Source organism: Myxine glutinosa, chromosome 14 (genome assembly GCF_964187855.1).
Source record: "Myxine glutinosa chromosome 14, kmMyxGlut1.1, whole genome shotgun sequence".
Lineage (NCBI taxonomy): Eukaryota > Metazoa > Chordata > Myxini > Myxiniformes > Myxinidae > Myxine > Myxine glutinosa.
Genome location: NC_136274.1, coordinates 19,732,440 through 19,754,744, shown reverse-complemented (window position 1 = coordinate 19,754,744; position 22,305 = coordinate 19,732,440). Strand labels below are relative to the sequence as shown.

At 44.3% G+C, this 22,305-nt stretch overlaps 1 protein-coding gene across 2 annotated transcripts in view; it reads right to left on the bottom strand.

The window, feature by feature from the left end:
• NUP58 (nucleoporin 58) overlaps positions 1–9,302 on the bottom strand; it is a 42,384-nt gene extending 33,082 nt beyond the window's left edge. The window contains exons 1-7 of one of the 2 annotated variants that reach the window (XM_068135237.2): positions 8,992–9,302; positions 8,372–8,493; positions 7,745–7,834; positions 5,977–6,147; positions 5,313–5,435; positions 4,948–4,975; positions 4,763–4,828 (exon numbers count right to left, since the gene is read on the bottom strand). In XM_068135237.2, coding sequence (XP_067991338.1) covers positions 4,763–4,828; positions 4,948–4,975; positions 5,313–5,435; positions 5,977–6,147; positions 7,745–7,834; positions 8,372–8,493; positions 8,992–9,050 — 659 coding nt within the window. In that variant the 5' untranslated portion in view covers positions 9,051–9,302. The remainder of the gene's footprint in view (positions 1–4,762; positions 4,829–4,947; positions 4,976–5,312; positions 5,436–5,976; positions 6,148–7,744; positions 7,835–8,371; positions 8,494–8,991) is intronic. The other variant, XM_068135238.2, reaches the window with a different exon arrangement.
• Between the last annotated feature and the right edge of the window lie 13,003 nt (positions 9,303–22,305).

The window sequence follows — 22,305 nt, the reverse complement described above, 5'->3', positions numbered from 1 at the left end:
TTGGTCATGACACTGGCAGTTGTTTTAAGGTTTTTCTTCATAGCTCTGATGATTTTTCTGTCATCAACCGCAGCTGTTTCCCTTGGCCGACCTGTCCATTGTCTATTGCTAAGTACACTAGTGGTTTCTTTATTTTTCAAGATATTCCAAATTGTTGTATTCGTTATGTCTGGTTTTATGCTGTGGTTCTAATTGAATTATTCTGTTTTTTCAGCTTCCAAATTGCTTGCTTTTCCTTCACAAACAGTTCTCTGGTCTTCCTGTTGGTTTATGCCTACTGAATCCCAAGGAAGATGTCCAAGGAAAAAGCAAAAGCTAGAACCAAGACTAGACATTCACAGGTCTTCTACAGACTTGGCATTTAATATGGAATATTTTTTTTGTGGGGGTGAACTTACTTTTCAAGATGTCTTAGAACGAAAAGTTCATTAGAATTATGTTGAAATTATTCTAGATTTTGTTAATGTGACCTTTAAAATAAACAAAAACCACATTTGACATTTCGAAACAAATAAATTGATCCTTGAAAGTGATGTAAACTGATATCGAACTCAATTCATGGACAGTAGTGTTAAACTTCTGTACGTTTTCCAGAAGTATCTCTATTTTGCACATTAGCCAAAATTTTTTTTAACAAAAACAAAAGTTAAATTACGACTGGGATTACGGACAGTAAAATTACAGTTCAGTACTTTGTGTAACCCCCACGAGCATTCAGGAGAGCACGTACACGTTGAGGCATGCTGTTCACGAGATTTGCCAAGATTTGGACAGGAATCGCTTGCCATGCAGTGACAATAGCCTGCTGCAATTCACGCACAGAGGCAGGCTGCTGGTCCAAGTGGTCGATTTGACGCGTTAATTCTGCCCACAAGTTCTCTATCGGATTCATATCCGGGGACATGGCAGGCCACTCCATATGCTCTACACCACGGTCAGCAAGAAAGTGTTGGATCATGCGAGCACAATGAGGCAGTGCATTGTCATCTTGGAAGACAAAGTTTCCTCGAAAGGCTGCACGAGCAAATGGAAGCAATGTTTCTTCCAGAATGGCCCTGTACTTGAACTGGTTCAGGTTTCCATTCAGAACAACCAGGTCAGTTTTGCCCCCTGCATGAAAAGCAGCCCAAACGGTCACCCCACCACCTCCAGCTTGGACTCTTGGCACTATACAATCTTTGTTGTAAGCTTCATGCACTTGTCTGCGCACTCAGACGCGGCCATCTTGACGATAGACCAGAAATCTAGACTCGTCACTGAAGATCACGTGATTCCAGTGTCCTGGCTGCCATCGACGGTGCTCTCCGGCCCACTGAAATCGGCACTGGCGGTGTTGTCTGGTCAGGCGTGGCTTTCTCAGGGGACGCCTGGCACGATAGCCTGCTTGAACCAGTCGTTGGTTGACCAGCCTTCTGGATACAGGCACATTTGTCAGTTGCTGCCACTCAGCCCTAAGCCGATTAGCTGACTTGGTACGGCCATTGCGGACTAACCAGTGCAGCTGGCGATCATCCCTCCTTGTGGTTCTGCGGGGACGTCCTGGCCTCGGTATTGGAGTAGGGACACCCCTCTGAGCATTTCGTTTCAGGATCTTTGACACCTGACCTTGAGTGATGCCATACTGCCGAGCAATAGCATGCTGTTTCATGCCGTAATTTCGTAAAGCCACCACTCCATGACAAACAGCATTGTCGAGTTGACGGACCATCTCCAGCGGAAGCGGCAATAACTTTTGGAGACGTGCAGCAGTTGTTTTCCACCAATACAGAACGCAACAACCCTTGTATACCCGACTGTGAAGCCAATCATCAAATGCACTTGTCCATACATTTTGCCACGCCACCTGTGATATAATCCTGTTGTTGACTTCTTGCTGCGACAGACAATCAGTGACATGGTTCTTTTAACAAATAAATCACCAAAGTGTAAAAGAAACTCACCAGATTGATATACTGAGTTAAGAAAGTAAACCCAAGTCAAGAAAAAAAATATATTCCATATTAAATGCCAAGTCTGTATTTGAAGGATCAATGCAACAAGAAACACCTGTCAGTCATTTGTTCCAATACTTATGCTTACCTAATAATGGAGGACTGAACATAAAAAGTGTTATTGTTCTACAATAGTAAAACATATATCCATAAAAATACCAAGAAATAAAATCTAACCTTCTGTACTCTTGTCTCATATTCTTCTTTTGATCTTAAATCCAAATTTATTGAGTATATAGCAATCATAACAAATTTGATTTCACTGTCCCAACACTTATGGAGGGCATTGTGCTGGTTGAGTTCCTGCCCAAAAGGGGAAACCAAGAACACGCCTCATCTATCAACATGACAGCATTACACCTCACACTTCGTGTCTGACTTATAACTTACTGGCTGGAAAGTCCACCTTTCGGGGTCATCTGTTCGGGCCCTTGATACATCACATGAGAGGCAAACACTATGAAAATGACAAGGTAGACCAGATAGCCATGCGCAGCTGGTTGCGAAGTGTTGGGACAGACTTCTATTGCAGGGGATTTTTAAGCTCGTGCAGCGCTGGCAGAAATGCGTGAATCGTTCTGGAGATTTTGTAGAAAAATAATGTTGTATGTCCACTGTCCAGTTACTTTGTCCAGTTAGTTTTTTCAACAAGTACCATTGTTTTACTGTATACTATAAACACGCTCATGACTTCTAGTATGGCCTCATACTTGTCCAACATATAATACATGTATTTAATTTCTGACTTCAAATAATATATGGTTTATAAAAATTTTCACGAATTTTGGCTACTGCAGAATCTTTTAATTTTTTTAATAACCTGGAAAATACTGTTACGCTTGGGGGGGTAGATGATGGAATACCATAGCGGAGGGAGGATTGTATAGGTATAGCATGGACCATGGACGAGTACGAGACATCTCGATGTATTAAGTAGTGAAACCGGAGCATAAGTTGCTTCCGTGTAATCACACGAGGGGTGAAGCTATGGTAATTAGATAAGGGTTAAGATTAGTTTTCCCCCAGTATGCGATTGCCCTCGGTGATTTTTCCCTATATCTATCTATAATTCCAGTAATCTCTGTCTGTACGTTTGTACGTTTGTACGTTTGTCTGTGACCGCTGTTTCTCGACAACCACGGGTCCGATATACTTTTAACTTGCCAGGTATATTGCTGGGGACCCGAGGATGTGCCTTTTCAAGGTTTCATATTAATCGGACAATTACTTACCGAGCTATGTCCAAAAAACGATTCAACCAATCAGAGAGCAGCGAACGATCGCGTGTGCCGGCGTTGCGAATGGACCAAACCATTCCATGTAAATAGAGGGGGGGGTTCTGTGGTCGTTGCGAATGGACGAAACCATTTCATGTAAATAGAGGGGGGGGATTGTCACTGTACTCGCAAGCCGTTCGCCGTTCGCTTTGGCGTTGCGAATGGACCAAACCATTTCATGTAAATAGAGGGGGGGGATATAATTTTAGATAGATATATAGTACGGGCATATATATAGTACGGGCATGCCCTAGTTTTTACAATTATAACAAGGTTTGGCCATAAAACCATCCACAAAACAACAACAACCATCGACTACAAGCAGGCAGAGCCGTTCAGCAAGTAAGCCACGCCTTAATGACGGTCACGCCAGGCAAAGCAGACCGGCCACGCCCAGAAGTTTGTCATTGGTCGAGCACGACCATGGGGTGATTCGATGGGGCTCGGCGATTGGCCAGTGTGACCTCAGAGCGAGAAAGTTTGAGGAGAAAAAGGATTGTTAAAAGAAGAATCACTCTCTTGGGGTTTTTGGATCGAGGAGGAAGGTTGGCAATCTTTGGTTTGCGCCTGTGAGGAGAAGGCTGGCTTTTTTGGTGCACTCTTGACAAGTGAGGAGCCCTTGGTTGCGTGGGCAGGATTGTGAGAGAGCAAAGAAGAAGAGCGCGTCTCTTGGAAATTCAGACCGAGTGGAGATCGACAGAGGACCACCCGCACACATTACCTGACATTTGTGGCTCCGTGGAGAGCGACTCCGCGCCATTGTTGGAGTGTTTCCCGTGCGAGCGGTTTCAGGCCACCTTGTACAGCAGACCTCACCACGAGCACCATTGAGGCCACAGTTGAGTGCCGGCCGACTGAAAGAAAACATTTTATTCCTTTAATCTTCCCCCTTGTCTGTTTTTTTTTTTGTGTGTCTGGGTGGAGGATCCTCAATGTAGGAATTTCAATTATTTTACCCCGGCATATATTTCATTCGTTGCTTTATTTTTATAAAATCATTATCGTTTCATTTACAATTGTTGTGTCATGTTTCTTTGTTCGTGGATTCGGAAATAAACCCGAGTGGCTTCTGTCCAGGTAAGCACCTCGCTGTCTTCCGTCCCGTGCACGCCATAAAATTACTGCCAATTTTCGGAGTTCATCTCGGGAGTAAAAACGATCGGTCATTCATCACCCAGTGGTCTGAATCGCTGGGCGACGCAACAATACTTTTGTAGTTATTTCATTTTCACAAAGAAGTAACAATATTACTCCAAATGCACTTTCAGGAATCTTGTGAATTTTATACAACTTATTTGTTAGTCGATGACACATCGATAAAGCTCCTCCCATCAGCCCCTCAGTTGCTGCTGGAAGTGGATCACAATTCCAACGTGGAATTTAACGATGTCCTTTTATTATTATTTTTTTAACATCACAAATACAATTTGAGAGAGTGCAAGTGAAGACTGGAACCAGCACAATTTGCAAAGAGTAAATGCAACCACAACTTACTGGAATTCTTCAACATCCTTAAGGATTTCAGAAGGTAAGACTTGCTCCTTCAGTGCTTTTCCATTCCTGAATGGTCACAAGAAAACGACACATTCACCACAAATATTACATGGCAAGCCTCACTTTGACATTCTATTTTTCGCCTGACATTTGCTGACAATTTAGATGAGACAGATATAACTTACTCGGGGCGACCACCCATCAATCTGTCATCTGTAAAGGAACAACAAAAAAATTACCATGTTAAAAATAAAACAATAATCAATCGATTATAACACAGGAAATAGGATTTTCTTTCCAAAATTACCTTCACGACTGCAGACTATCACTATCCTTCCCTCTACAAAAAGCTTTCCTACTTGCTTGCTGGCATCTGCCTCATTCCTGAGAACTCATCTCACAGTCAATGCCACAAGAAGGCCGTGCCAATCGTGCTCACCATGAACCTCCACCAGTATTGGTCACAGGTCAACCATTCCTGACCGTTTATTTATACAATCGACTGCAAAGCCTCTTAAACCCCCTGATAAATGTATCAAACCTTCCACACCTTTTCTGTCTGAAGAGGCAGAGAAATCGATCCCTCCAAGACCTTTATTGATGGTAGCTGTAGTGGATGGAGGTACAGCAAGACCCAAACCGCCAGAAGGCTGCAAGCCTAAGCTCAATCCAGCTGGTGAAGATACGGGTCGTCGGCAGTTAAAAAGAGAAAGGAAAAGGCTTGGATTACACATTCTGAATTCATTAGGATTTATATCTGTACTAAAATCAGAGCAGCATGACAGCCAGTTCAGCCTCATTAAGCCATCATACCATTTAAGCACAGTTTGCTAAGATGGATGGGGATTTTATTTTTTTGCATGAGCAACTGATTCTGCAGGGAGGGGGAGGGATTGAAGACAGAGTGTTATGAAAAATGGTGGGAGGGGAGAGAATGATTGGGGTGAAGGTAGATGGTGGGTGTGGTTGACGCACATGACTGCAAAAACCCAAGATAACTACATTTTATCATTCCCATGCATGGTCCCAGTTAAAGACCAATATGTGCTTTCAATGTCAGACTTGACTGGTGGGACTTGAGTCAGACTTGAGCTTCTGTTCAAGTGACAATTTCATTGGTTGGGATTACCTTCCGTTTCCTTAATAAATCACTTTTTCCCAGCGACAGAATATTTTTCCGAATCATAACCAGGAATATTCACAACAGCACTAACCAGGAGCAGCTGTGCCGGTGGCCCCGAACAATGACGTGCCAAGCGAAAGGCCTGTGGGGGCAACACCTCCTAAGGTGAGGCCGGTCGAGGCAGCGGGTGCAGCTGCTGTGGTGGAAGTTCCACCAAAACCGAGAGGAAAGCCCCCTGGAGCTGTGTTCACCGGGGCTAGACCTAAGAAAAGCAAGTTCGGGCAATAGAACGAGGATTGATATGGAACAATGAACATAGCACAATGTAAATAACTCCACAAGCACGAGTGCTTCAGTTCCATTTTTTTAAATATGACAAGAACAATAATGATAATAATGAAGACTATTACGATAAAAGAGGAAACGTTTCGAGATTGCAAAGTTTTGTGCTACCAGGTAATCATTGAAGCGAGAAATATGTAAATATAAACTTAGCATGTTAGATGCACGAACACAATACACATGCACATTCGCACAGAAAAAAAACATTCCCTGATAAATTAGACTTCAATTATCATTCCACAAGAGATGCTCTTTTCTCTTTCATTACAACATGGATGGGGAGAGTGCAGGGGTTGACATGCAATTCCACTTTTGTTGTCAAGCTGGCTAAATTGAATAAACATTGTCATCGGCAAGTGTGCAATAAGTTGTATCCGATCTCCTGTTTTCCAGCCTCCATTTTATGCTTTAGCGTCTAGAAGTGATTGTCAAAACGCCGCTTTCCACGCCTTCTAAACTCAAACCTTGTTCATCGAGAGAGATGAAGAAGAGTCACTCCTTTCGCATCTTCAGAAGTAGTTTTTCATTGGCTCAGGGCACAATCGTGGATGGGTCACCACTGTGATGTAGGATACTCGAATGGCTCATTATCAGTAAGCTGGTACTCATTTCGCCGACCTCGGAAGTATGGCAGGCTGAGTCGACCTACCTGGCGTTATTTCTCGGCACGACAGTGGCTCAAACTCAGGATCCTAAAATCTTAAGGCAGCCACCTCAACCGTTACACCAAGACCCAGTCTTCTCTCGAGAGGCTACAGACGTAAATTAAGCATCTTATTTATATTATAATTTACAAAGATACATTTATAATGATAAACGACATTGTGCAATGATTGCGGTGCACTGTTCCCTTGAAGCCCTGGAAAGAACAGCGAGAAAGAACAGGATGTGGTTCCACAGACGCGAGGAATAAAAGACTTGGTGTGGAGTTAATAACTTCAAAAAAGGGGAAGCCGCACATGCTCAGCAGGTTATTTCTTATTCAACAAAATTTAGGCCACAGAAGAGAAAAGGGCAATGCACCGACAGTGAGGGAGCAGGCCAAACACCAGGGGAAAGAAATAATTGGGAAAAGAGGAAGGGGTGGGAACACAGCAACACACCCGAACCCGGCACAAAAACCCACGCGGAGGCACTCAATGTGATACACCAACAACACATTGCATTTACGTCAACAATAAAGTTCGACAATTAACAAAAACTGTTTAACAAGACAGAAACGGGTTCTCAAACAGATACGTCAGCTTTCAAAGACAGCCTCCCGTAGGAGAGTACATGGTGTCTGGCTGCAAGAGAACCTGGAACCAGAATCAATTAGGTTGCTTCACCAGGTATTTCTGCAGCAACTAATCACTTCACCCATGCCGACACTCCACAAAACATAATAATCACAACTGTATCCTAGAAATTCTGTGCAGAGGAGGTAGACACACCGAAGGTCCGACTCATTCGGGCATGAGCAAGACAATCCCTTTTCACCTCCCTTCAAAGAAAGAAAACAAACAGGCACAACATACCCCCCAGCGACAAAGTTGCAGTGGTAGTTGTTGCTGTACCAAAAGCGCTGGGGATGGAGAATGGAACAGCAGATGCTGTTGGCTTGAAACCTAAAAACAGGAAAAACCAGAACGGGCACTTGGTAGAGCGCATACCTCCGCCAGGCTGAACAGTTTAAGTTTTGCATCCCACTAATAGGCCGCATCTGGATTCGGACCTGAAACAAAATCTAATCGGCTTCTTCTGGTGACCGACCCAGCTCATCCACCAAGTTTTGTCGCAATCCGTCCTCAACGCTTCGAGATATCAATGATTCATATCATTTTTGTCCCTATCACTCAATGGTGACGAATCACCTAAAAAGTTATTGGATCCGGATCTTCACCAATATCGAATCAATTCGTCCTCGTCACGCACCCAACCTGTTCGCCAGATTTCGTCTGAATTAATTTAATAATTTTTTTTTGAGATAAACAGACAGACAAGAGTGAAAACATAACCTCTGTCCACCATCGGCGACAGAAATAATGAATAATGTAAAAGGTTCTTCACGTAAATTCCAATTCCAAACCCGGTAGATTGCAAAATATGTCTGCGCATGCCAAGTAGTGTGAAGAGAGCAGGCTGCGGAACCTTGGGGGCCTTACCAGCGGCTGCAGCGTTGCCAAACAGACTAGGGGTGCCAAATGGTGTGGCGGTGTTCGCAGCAGGATTGGGAGCGGCGGCAGCTCCTCCAAAGTTAAATCCAGGAACGGAAGTTGTTGTGGTCCTGCATGAAAGGAAATCAATGTCACGGTCCTTCCGTCATTCATCTGTTCTCCGGTGAACCACAGTGGCCTGTCATGTGTGTCATGTGTGAGTGTCCACGCGCTACAGCAAAATTAGGTGCATCTTCATCACAGGGATAAAACATTACCTGTCTAATACTAAAACCAATGACATCAAAACTTGTGCTTTCTTGCTTGACACTCAGCATTTTAAAAGGATGAGCACGCACAAACAGCCATAGGTTGGCAACCATAGCACAAGCCTCCTCGGTGCGTTGACGTTGTTTGGAAGGAAACTCATGTTAACGTATTAACCGACATCGGTTAGTGTTACAGGACGATGGTCTAGTCTTATTTGTGGAAGCTCGTGTAGAATGACAGTTGTTGCACCTCAGTTACAACTGTCATTCAAAAAACTGACAGTCGTATGACTTCTTCATACCTGCCAGCAACAAGTGACAATCTTTAAAATACCACAGGTACTGAGGTAGCTCACTCACCCTCCAGTTCCGAAGCCAAAGGCGTTTGTCCCTCCAAAGCCGAAGTTTGGCGCAGCCATGGCGATGGACTCGGCCTGCGAGAGGGACTCACTTCAGGACTAGCAGAGGGACTCGGTTCTTCTCACCAAACGAGGAAGTGGAGCTTCGAGACTGCTACGGAATTTCCAACCAGGCACTTGGATTCCTTCGCATACACGAAACGTGTAGTCAGTTTTCCTTTCACGAACTCGACTTCTTACACAAAAACGCAATTCAACGCCCCACGAACCATTTCCGGCAGAATATATATTGATTTCCAATCGATGCGCCGTGAACAACAATGAAATATCTATCGTTCAAGTACAATTATTTAAAGGATGATTAGTAAATGTCGCGAAACGGTGGCAGCGAAACGATATTTCATGGATAAACGTCGTGAAATAACCTTACCGAGCAACACTGCTGCAGCCTATACACCGCCTAAATATCTATAATGTTAAAATAATAACGTACGATTCCTGGCGGATTAAACAAAAGCTAATAATGCGACATTGAAGATAACACATGAAATAAATTAATCGGAATATAACAATTTCCTATAAAATATGTCATATTGAGGACCTTGAGGTTGAAGCATTCTTTTGAGTTATTGCTCGACTCGAGGCACTTTTTGACTTTGACCAAATTACAAGTTCCTGTCCAAAATCCAAATCCGCATCCGAGGCATAGTGCCGCACCTCAGAGGGCCTTTCGGTTCAGCCTTTTGTTGGATGTAACTCCTACGGCTACAGAGTAGGCCTATAGTAATTGGAGAACTGATTTCTTTAATTGTTCATATCACCAAAGGTTATCTCCACTGACGTAACTTACTAATGTGCGTGTGATAGATCTGGACCGAGCGAGGTGAGGTAATGTAATAACCACGGGAAGAGCACGTACACAAATATACCACGAGCTAGGTACAGGTGGTTGCAAGAGGTGCTGTAGCCTGTAATGAACAGTGCACCGGAAGAGGAAGTACCCCCAAAATAATGTGTACAACGACAAGTCAGGAGACGACGATGGTTCACGAACGAGCGGTATTCAATGACAAAGGTCAAAACCGACATTGAAAATATATAAATAGGAATGTATTATCTGTGATGAGACTAATTAGCTACACAATACCGAAAATTCTGTTCGATTCCGACAACTTTGAAAATTTGACCTTTGTCACCTTGAAATGTCAAAACGTTGGTTACTGACCTTGAAATGAGATAGAAAATAATGTATAATCAGTTAGGAGGTTAGTTAGCTACACAATACCGAAAATTTGGTTCGATTCCGACAACTTTGAAACTTTGACCTTTGTGACCTTGAAATGTCAAAACGAAGGTTACTGACCTTGAAATGAGATAGAAAATAATGTATAATCAGTTATGAGGTTAGATAGCTACACAATACCGAAAATTCGGTTCGATTCCGACAACTTTGAAACTTTGACCTTTGTGACCTTGAAATGTCAAAACGAAGGTTACTGACCTTGAAATGAGATAGAAAATAATGTATAATCAGTTATGAGGTTAGATAGCTACACAATACCGAAAATTCGGTTCGATTCCGACAACTTTGAAACTTTGACCTTTGTGACCTTGAAATGTCAAAACGAAGGTTACTGACCTTGAAATGAGATAGAAAATAATGTATAATCAGTTATGAGGTTAGATAGCTACACAATACCGAAAATTCGGTTCGATTCCGACAACTTTGAAACTTTGACCTTTGTGACCTTGAAATGTCAAAACGAAGGTTACTGACCTTGAAATGAGATAGAAAATAATGTATAATCAGTTATGAGGTTAGTTAGCTACACAATACCGAAAATTCGGTTCGATTCGACAACTTTGAAAATTTGACTTTTGTGACCTTCAAAGGTCAAAGGTCAAAGATTCTGAAATTTGTTGGAAAACTTGTATTTCATGATGTATGTGATAATATAAGATCATGTACGACATTTCACCCTATCAGGAAGCGAACAATGTAATAAAACAATCAAAAATCGACTTTTCTACATTTCGTGACCTTGTGACCTTGACCTTGGGGCGAAAATGAAAAATCGAGCTCCGTGGGGCTAGACAGATGACATTGGCCAAACCAAATACCGAAACCCCTGTCAGATTTCACCAAACCCCTCGGAGAAGACGGAGGTTGAACTCGATTACCCCCGAGAATTTTCGGGCGTGGCTCCGCCCACAATGGGCGCAATACGCCCACTCTAGGCAGGACACAACTAGATCATGATATCAACCTCCCACCCAAGTTTCATCAAGATCGGATGATATCATCAGGCAGTTATGCTGCGGACAGACAGACACACACACACACACACACACACACACACACACACACACACACACACACAGACAGACAGACAGACATACACCCATGACGAATATAGTGGTCACTCTGTTTGATAACTCGTGAACCAAAAACAAACTCATCGAAAGCACAGAGTGAGGTATGTTAGAGTGCGGACATTCGTCGGGTCGGCGTGACATCACAGTGGCATGCTTTTGCTTGGATACGCGTCGCCATATTGGCAAAGGGGAAAACAAAAGCCATTTCACGCCTGATCACACGTATTATGGTCATTCTCTTGTGCACAACGACTCTCGCTTTCGGAAACATGCTTGCTCATCTGTCGCTTTATTTTGGTTGAATTATTGATACATTGAGTCCATCCAACTGTTTGCAATGTCCTCTCAGTATATGGAACATTTGTCAGATGAGGCATTGGCCAAATATTGAATGAAACTGCAATTAATTGGGCTTGATTCTTATCCCCACCAGCATTCGTCTGATTCGTGCAAAAAGTTAAGTGTCTTGTTACTCACGTTAGCCTAAATAAAGTTGCATGTAAATTTACATCGAAGTGATGGTGGGGAGAGTAACAAATGTGAGATAATAAATCGACTCCCTAAAGTCCGTCAGAGTATCGGACGAAAAAAAGTTTTTTTTACTCCCCCCAGGGAGTAATGCATTCAATCGTGTCCGTGTGTGTGTGTGTGTGTGTGTGTGTGTGTGTGTGTGTGTGTGTGTGTGTGTGTGTGTGTGTTCGTATGTTCGTGTGTTTGTGACCAAGATATCTGGAAAAGTTCTGAACGGATTTGGATTAAAGTTGGTGGGATGATTGCCCTTGGGATAAGGAAGAATTGATTCGTTTTTGGTGAAGCTCAGGATATTATTCCGGATCCAGGAATTTTTTGTAGGATTTTTTACCATTGGGAGATAGGGCTCAGCAGCGGCCACCCACGGCGGGAGTATGCGCTCTACTGAGTGGCGTTCTCGTTTTTTTTTGTTTTTTTTTGGATACAAGATCGAGGCTCGTGAAAGAGCTAAGATTAATCACACAAAAAATCAAACAGACACATAAAACATATAATAAGGGTAGCGGTAGACAAGATGGGGAGAGAGGGGGAAGCACACAAACACAACATTTGAGAGCAGGGACATCGGGAGATCTGTGGGAGCGAGAAGGCTTGGGGGGAGATGGCGTGGGAAGGGGGGGAGGGGAGGTGGGAGAAGTATAAAACACATGGACACTGCTAGGACTTCCAGGAAAGAAGTTGGTATTTCACAAAAGTGGATCTGGGTGAATTAGCGAGGGTAGAAAAGATCAAGGTTTTGGATGGGGGAAGATAAGAGATGGTGGTGAACAGCTGTTTTAAAGACCTGGAGGGAGGAGTGGGATTGAAGAGAGTGAGGGAGTTTGTTCCCGAGGTGGGAGAAAAGAGGAGTGAAGGTGAGCAGAGAGTCTTCATTTTGGCAGTTTAACCTGGAGAGGATTGCTGGCAGATCTTGTGCGACCTGTAGGAATATTTGGGAGACTGAGCACAGAGAGAGCTGGGGGGGAGGGGGGGTGCAAGGCCGGAGAGGAGTCGGTAGAATACAGAAGTAGTACAGAAGTAGAAGTTAGGCTTGGCCTTGGCCTTGTCTTGGCATGGCTTCTGTTAAATTTAGTCATCAGCCCAGATCACATGTTAAATGTAGCCACAAGCCCAGAACACATGTTTAATGTAGCCGTAAGCCCAGATCACATGTTAAATTTAGCCATACGCCCATATCACATGTTAAATGTAGCCATAAGCGCAGAACAGGTTAAATGTAGCCATAATCCCAGATCACATATTAAATTTAGCCATAATCCCAGATCACATGTTAAATTTAGCCATCAGCCCAGATCACATGTTAAATTTAGCCATCAGCCCAGATCACATGTTAAAAGTCTAATCATGTTAGTGGAACAATCACAACATTACAATCCCAATGTTTAAATTTGTGGGCATATTGACAGTTTAACTTTTTAGATTTTCTTTAGCTTCTATTTTACATGACTACCGTAAACTAAAATAAACTATGACATCACTAACCCGATATGAAATGTGCTGAACAAACGTAGGTATAATCCGACTTGGGCTCCCTCAGGTTTTTTCTAGTATCTTTCGTGCCACCATTGACAGATTTTAGCCATATAATTCTTCTCCCTGGCTCAGTAGCTTTGACTTGGTATCAAATAAAACGAAAGTTCTGACTATTTTGCTTTATTGTTCGTGCAATTGAAGATACAGCAACTTTTAACCATGGCTGCAATTACAGAAATATCAAAAGAAGAAAATATACATGTAACCTGTGAATGTAACAAGTGCAACTCATGTATGCAGTACATGCATGCAAGACCCGTCTTTCCCATTTGTTTGCCCCTTCGAGTTTGTTGCTAAGCGGTCATTGCATTATGGAGCGACAAAGTTCCCGGATGTCCAACCCCGAGAATAACATTTCCCCGCCATCCCTTTGGAAAGTTTTGAATACCACGCCCCATAGGTAACTTTGGTGGACCGGGACCGGGATAGGTCGATGTTGATGTTGAGGCCCACCCCGCGCGTTTTATTTTGTATAATCACCATCCGTGGTGATAAACCTGTTTATTTTTGTACATAAAAGCCGTTTGCCGTTTGAGTTATTTCCTGCAGGTTCTGAAGACTGCCCGGCGAGATCGTGTCAGGTGAAAGCTTGCCAGCTTCTTCTTCCTCTCCCCCCCCACCCCAACCCCCCCCCCCCCTCGTGCATATATAGTGAAATCCGTATTTGAACAACGCCTCGAATAACGCTCGTTCCATCCACGATTTCCCGGTCTTCACCGAGGGGACTCACACGACAATATGTTGCATTCCTTTCTTCTTAAACAACCATATCTAACATATTTCCAATTGCACTCATAACAGAAAAATGCCCCTATGAACCACACCAGTCATTTGCGAATAAATATGGAGATGATAAATCGTACCCCCAACATCCCAAAAATCATGCTCAACACTAAAACCAAATCTGTGAAGAAAGTTCATTAAAGACCACAAATCCAGTCGATTAGGAGGTCTTCTGGAGCGAGAAGAGCGACGGAGCACTCCCTCTTCTGTTGATGCCACAGGAGGTGATAGTTCATTTTCCTCCGCAGCAGGAATTCCCTGGAAAGCATCCTTGCGAGGGCCTTCTGGAGCGGAGCCCTCTGGAATGATATGTGCCACTTTATCCAGGATGGTCGTCCCCGGTTCCAGTGGATCCAGCATGTCACTGTTTAAATCAAAGCATGCCAGTCTCACATAATTCACATGTCTCCTGACATTCTGGCCATCCAAAAGTTTCACGATAAGAGACTAATCAAATTTCTCCAGCACGGACCCTCCCCTCCACCCTCCTCGCCCCCCCTCCCCCCACCAAGTGATTACCCCGACTGAAATAGAGCACATACACACGATCTCCCTCATTTAAAAAAAAACCTCTCCTTCAAGTGTCTGTCATGCCAGGACTTCTGCTTCGCTTGGACCTTGCAGACGTTTGCATACTTCAGACCATACTAGACCAGCTTTAACAGGTCCAGGTGGGTCCTCAAATTCCTTCCCATCAAAAGCTCCGAGGGTGACCTCCCATTGGTCGAGTTGGGTGTTATGCGGTATTTGAAAAGGTATCGGGCCACTCTCGACTCGATGCTACCCTGACTGAGCTTTGACATAACCCCCTTGAATATTTGCACAAAACGTTCAGCCAAACCATTGGACCCGGGATGGTATGGTTCCGAGGTAAGATGGATGATTCCATTGCCATCCACAAACCTACGAAATTCAATACGAGTGAAAGATTGACCATTATCTGGCACAAGCGTTTAGGGTAATCCATGGGGAGCAAATGAGGTCCGTAGTTTGCTGATGGTTTCCTCGAATGAGATTGTTGTCATGGGGTGCACGCCCATCCACTTAGAATAGGCTTCATTAATGACCAGTAATGACCAGGAACATTTTGCTCAAAAATGGCCCAGCAAAGTCAATGTGTATATGCTCCCAAGGTTTCTGGGGCAATTTATACCGGGAGCCCAGGGGGGTCAGCCTAGCTGGAAAGTTAACCAATTTTCATGTATATAGCAATGGTCCATGTGCATGTCCATATAAGGAAATGGACGTCTGCCGGGCACATTATGGTGGGTGTGGTCAAAAGGGCCATTAGAAAGGGACCCCAAAATTGAGCTAGATCAGCTCTGTGAGTTAACCTGGTGAAACCTACTGGAAAATGTTCGGCATAGTCCCAGATATCATGAATGACCAATGCCAGACAGTTTCAGTGGTGGGTTATGCCTGCCAGACACCCCCGAATGCCTCCACCCCCAAAATTGAGCTCGATCAGCTAGTAAGTTAACCCGGTGAAACCTACTGGAAAATGTTCGGCATAGTCCCAGATATCATGAATGGCCACTGCCAGACAGTTTCAGTGGTGGGTTATGCCTGCCAGACACCCCCGAATGCCTCCACCCCCAAAATTGAGCTAGATCAGCTCGTGAGTTAACCCGGTGAAACCTACTGGAAAATGTTCGGCATAGTCCCAGATATCATGAATGGCCACTGCCAGACATTTTCAATTGTGGGGTGCGCCCGCCAGACTTACATAACCGGTACTCCAACATTGAGCTAGATCAGCTCGTGAGTTATCCCGGTGAAACTTACTGGAAAATGTTCGGCATAGTCCCAGATATCATGAATGGCCACTGCCAGACATTTTCACTGGTGGGTTATGCCCACCAGAAACCCCCGAATGCCACCACCCCAAAATTAAGCTAGACGGCTAGATTGAGCTGAAAAAAGCCCAAAAAGCCCAAAGCTGAGAAAAAGCCCAAGCTCTTGATTCTGTGGCTTTGTAATTTACTTACAATTATCAATGTAGCATGTATTTGACCAAGCCTGAACCTGGACAACAAGGTGCCAGGCGTGTTACTTTACATGTATTACTTTTTGTGACACTTTTATCGGTATATGTGTGGGAAATAGTCAGTTTAAAATTGGAATCAAGTAGTCAAGTTCTCTTTTCACTGCAACCCAACTCATTTTATTAATGATCAGTCATCAACACATCCAAGAAGATATTAGAAGCAGTACGAGAGGTAAGTTTTGTTACTTAAATTGCTCCCCATAGATATCATGCTGCCACCTATTATCTCATTAATCAAGCTTTAAAACTTAAAGATTTAAGAGAAGTCTCTCCTTTGTAACTATACTCAAAATCAGTGTGTTTATGATGATGCAAAGCGGTACATGTACATCTACATCCCTTTGAATCCATCAGGAACGTGTATGTTACCAGAATAGCGCTGAGGCCTAATCACAAAATGCATAGAATTCACCTAACCCTCACCCTCCTGCTGATGCTGTTCATCCATCATATGGAGGGCCACTTGTCCATTAATTAGGCCTACCTTATCCACTGATATAGACATGTCAATGAACCTTATGCAGCCAAGGTTACTCACACTATATACTACAAGTGGAGCCTATATGCTTAGCTGTACGGTCATTAACTTTAAAGCTAAACCATGTGAATTTATGCTCTTTTCTTGATTGAGGGAACAATAACAACAACATGCATTTTAAGGCCATTTTCCCTGCTAGAGCGGGGGTTAGCCTTGCGGTCCCCATGACAATCTTCTCCATTTTGCCCTATTTTCTGCATCTCCCCTTGTTAACCCCCTTGCCAGCATTTCTTCTTCCACCATCTTTAGCCAAGTCTTTCTCGGTCTTCCCCGTCCTCTACTTCCTTCTACATTCATTTCCATCACTCTTCTCAACCAGTCACTTTCATCCTTCCTCAACACATGACCAAACCATCTCAACCTGTTCCTCTTCACAGCATCCATCACAGGCTCTATTCCCATCATCTTTCGCAATTCATCATTTGTCTTCCTCTCTCTCAACGATACTCCGCACCTCCGTCGAACCATTCGCATATTTATAATATTTTTTTTATACTGAATCGAGGCTCGTGAAAGAGCTGACAACCGCGAGGGAAAGACAGCACAGGGGGAAACATTCATTAAAACACATTCAACAAAAAGACATCCAGGAACACAGTACAGGGGGACCGCGAGGGAAAGACAGTACAGGGGGGCCGCGAGGGAAAGACAGCACAGGGGGAAACATTCATTAAAACACATTCAACAAAAAGACATCCACGAACACAGTACAGGGGGACCACGAGGGAAAGACAGTACAGGGGGACCACGAGGAAAGACAGTACAGGGGGAAACATTCATTAAAACACATTCAACAAAAAGACATCCAGGAACACAGTACAGGGGGACCACGAGAGAAAGACAGTACAGGGGAACCGCGAGGGAAAGACAGTACAGGGGGACCGCGAGGGAAAGACAGTACAGGGGGGCCGCGAGGGAAAGACAGCACAGGGGGACCGCGAGGGAAAGACAGTACAGGGGGACCGCGAGGGAAAGACAGTACAGGGGGACCGCGAGGGAAAGACAGTACAGGGGGACTGCGAGGGAAGGACAGTACAGAGGGGCCGCGAGGGAAAGACAGTACAGGGGGACCGCGAGGGAAAGACAGTACAGGGGGACCGCGAGGGAAAGACAGTACAGGGGGACCGCGAGGGAAAGACAGTACAGAGGGGCCGCGAGGGAAAGACAGCACAGGGGGACCGCAAGGAAAAGACAGTACAGGGGGACCGCAAGTGAAAGACAGTACAGGGGGACCACGAGGGAAAGACAGTACAGGGGGGCCGCGAGGGAAAGACAGTACAGGGGGAAACATTCATTAAAACACATTCAACAAAAAGACATCCAGGAACACAGCACAGGGGGACCGCGAGGGAAAGACAGTACAGGGGGACCGCGAGGGAAAGACAGTACAGGGGGACCATGAGGGAAAGACAGTACAGGGGGACCGTGAGGGAAAGACAGTACAGGGGGACCGCGAGGGAAAGACAGTACAGGGGGACCATGAGGGAAAGACAGTACAGGGGGACCGTGAGGGAAAGACAGTACAGGGGGGCCGCGAGGGAAAGACAGTACAGTGGGAAACATTCATTAAAATACATTCCACAAAAAGACATCCAGGAACACAGTACAGGGGGACTGCGAGGGAAAGACAGTACAGGGGGACTGCGAGGGAAAGACAGTACAGGGGGACCGCGAGGGAAAGACAGTACAGGGGGAAACATTCATTAAAACACATTCAACAAAAAGACATCCAGGAACACAGTACAGGGGGACCGTGAGGGAAAGACAGTACAGGGGGACCACGAGGGAAAGACAGTACAGGGGGACCGTGAGGGAAAGACAGTACAGGGGGCCACGAGGAAAAGACAGTACAGGGGGAAACATTCATTAAAACACATTCAACAAAAAGACATCCAGGGACACAGCACAGGGGAACCGCGAGGGAAAGACAGTACAGGGGGACTGTGAGGGAAAGACAGTACAGGGGGACTGTGAGGGAAAGACAGTCGAAAGATTTCCACCCTTTCCAACCTTCGTTGCTGCTCTACGTTCATTACCCATGTCTCGCTCCCATAAATCATAACACTTCTCACACATGCAGCATACACCTTTCCCTTCAGCTTCAACGACACTCCCCTCTTCGTCAGCATGCCACTCAGTTCCCGAAACTTCTTCCATGCACATCTCACTCTAGCAACCGTTGCGGAGTCTGATCCACCTGCTCCATTCAGCATGTCTCCAAGGTAGCAAAATGTTTTCACACCTTCCAGCTTCATGCCGTCTCCAAGATCCAACTCAACATTTCCTCCATCTGCAGCTCCCTCTGTGCACACCTTACATTTGAATGTAGCTGCCACACTGGTTAATGACCCTCTCAGACCACAACATTTTTGATGAACCCACTCAGCGCACATTGCACATTGAATGGAGTTCACTCCGACACCCTTCCTACACACAGCACAGGGCCACTTCCCAGTTCTTTCCACCTCACCACATGCTTTACCACTTGCCATCACCTTCGTCTTTCCGATATTCACCTTCAGACCTTTTGTCTCCATACATTCCTTCCACTTGTTCATCTTTTCCTTCAGTCCATCCATACTTTCCGCAATCAACACCAGATCATCTGCATACAACAACTCCCACGGTAAACCCTCCTTTACGTTCCGAGCCAGCACCTCCATCACAGCTACAAATAGTAGTGGACTTAGTACCGACCCCTGATGCACTCCCACCTTCACCTCAAACTCACCACTGTTCCCGTCCTTCGTCCTTACAGCTGTGCGCGCTCTTTTGTACATTGCCATCACTACTCTGATCAACCATTCCTCCACTCCTAACTTCCTCAATGCCCATGTCAATACTTTGTGTGGAACCCTATCGAATGCTTTCTCCAGATCAACAAACCCAAGAAACAACTTCTTCCTCTTCTCCATGTACTTCTCCTGCAACTGCCTCACAATGAAAAGTGCGTTTTTTGAGGGATTGATTGAGGAAAATGAAGGCATATATTTTTCGTGTCTGACTGGACCATTATGATCATTCTTGTACATGTGACTGAACCATTTCCCTCAAGGTAAGCTAACGCCCATACTACGAAAAATGTCAATTTTGATTCCTCTCAATTAATATTTAATATTACTGCAGTCATTTCTTTTTATAATGGGTGTTAGCAAAGGTGTAGCTCTGGGGATTTTTTTATACAATGCATTATTCTCACACAACAGATTTTGGTAAGCAGTGATCACGAATCTACTGTCAGCTATCACCCTTCTTGTCTTAAGCATTACACAGCAGTGAAGCGCCTGACAGAACCCCTGCCACCTGATGATGAACCTACTGCCAAAAAGGCTTCTATCCAAACAAGACGCTGCAGTGTCCTTCCCAAGTCGGATCAGCAGGGCCTGTTGAAAGGGACTTGTATTTTCTGTGGCAAAATCCGTAAGAAGAAAAATGGAAAAAGAGGAGCCCAGACTGAAGATAGCGACAGTTGCCGGTTGTGAGTCACTTTGCCATCGGGTAAAGTCTTCGAAAAACGAACGTATCAAGAGTCTCATTCGGAGTGGCGTGGACCTGATCGCAAAGGAAGCAGAATACCACAAATCATGCCGTGTCCAGTTCCTGAGGAAGACTGATGATCAAGATAGGCCCAATGAAGGGAGCTCATCTCAGTCCTACCACAAGAGAGCATTTGCATCTCTGCTTTCATATATCCAGAATGAGGTGCTAGGAAAGCAACGATCTGTGTTAGTTCGTGATTTACTTGCATGTACAAAGGGGAGTACACCAGTGTCTGAGGAGATGGGGCAGACCTCCAGGCCTACACAGCTCAAAATCTTACCAGGAAGGTAAAAGACCATTTCAAAGAAAAAAAAAATCACAATAAAACTGGCAGACCCTCAGAAAGGCAACTTCATCTATACTTCTGCTCTTCCAGAAGAGGGTGCTAAGGCTCGCCTTTATGAGGATTCTAAACGGTATGAACAGGATAACAAGTTAAGATGGGCCGCTCTCCATCTTAGATCTCTGATGATGCAGCTCCCGAAGACCAAGACCCCAAATCCTGCAAAGTCCAAAATTTGAAGGAATGCACCGCCAGAGATACCAGCACAGCTGGACCTGTTCTTCAGACGTCTCCTTGGTGGCATGACACTAACTTTCAGTGGTGCACACAAGTTAGTCGACCGAAAGGTAACTGCAATGGCATCGGATGCCATTTACAGCGGCGCTCATGGTACCGTAAAACCACATGGTACCGATGTCAGCATCGACCTCATGGTACCACAGCTCATCGTTGTTGCCAAAGATTAAATACATCAGGTTCTATCTTTTTTTATTTTTTTTCTCTACAATCAACGAGTAGAAGTGTTTTGTTTTCATGTTTAAAACATTGATAGCATTTTCAGTTGACATTTCTATAAATTGTTCCCCTGACTAATCCATACCTGTTTCAGCATTATGCAATTTATCCAACCATGATATCGGAAACGCTTTCTTTAATATTACGAACTTAAAGGGAAATAATAGTTTCGGCAACGTATTACATTAAACAGATAACGTCAGCGTCTTTACAATACCCACGACAAATGACGTGTTATACCTTACAAATCCCTGCTTTTCCCATGACTTGAAATAAAACATCTGATTTTCAAAAGTTATTAGTAAGGGCATTTTATGAGATATTTCACAAATCTGTTAACTAAATTGTTACCAAAAAATTTCTTCACCAATATGTTTGTAAAGGTGTGTAATAACATGTGTTAAAATGTTGAAGTTCAACTCCCGTGGGAAACCCAGACAAAAAGCTGTTGAATTCGGGTACCGAAAAATTATTGTCGAGAATTTTTATTTTTTTTAATCGGCCCTTAAGTAACTTATGAGGGGTCAAATAAGGGTTTTTCATGATTCTGAGTTGATTGTTAACATTTATATTTTCACTTTTGCATTTACACACAAAGTAGCTTTTATTTCACATACATATATAATACTCAAGAGTTATTTCTCATTCACAATGTCAGAAGTTTCAACAGTCATTGTCTATGTCTTCTTCAGACTCAACAACATCATGACTGCAGTTTCTGCATGTAATGCCATTACAGACTCCACAGGCCGAGATGCACGTGACCCCATTCTTCTTGCAGCTGCATCGCCGGTTGCTGCAATCTCCATGACAATTACAGCTCGTGAACTGCAATAGCTCCTCAGGAGCCGTGGGGTCCAGATGCCCATTGTGGTCTGCAAGTCGCTCGGTTCTGATAAAGACCTTGATCACATCTACCATGTGGTGGTACTCCACCCAGAGTGCAGGTGTTCTTCCTCCTTTTGCGAGTCGTTTGAAGGTTTCTTCAAACCTTTGCTCAAACACTGGCACTACTGGGTCTGAGTGTCTGGCTCCCATCTTCCCATCAGCCACCTTCTCCATGAAGGTCTTCATGTCACCACGCTCCTCCTCAGTGAAGGCAAGTTTCATGATGTGTTGATAGATGGCTGCATCGATGAGGAGGTGAACACGGATTGCCTTGTCAAAA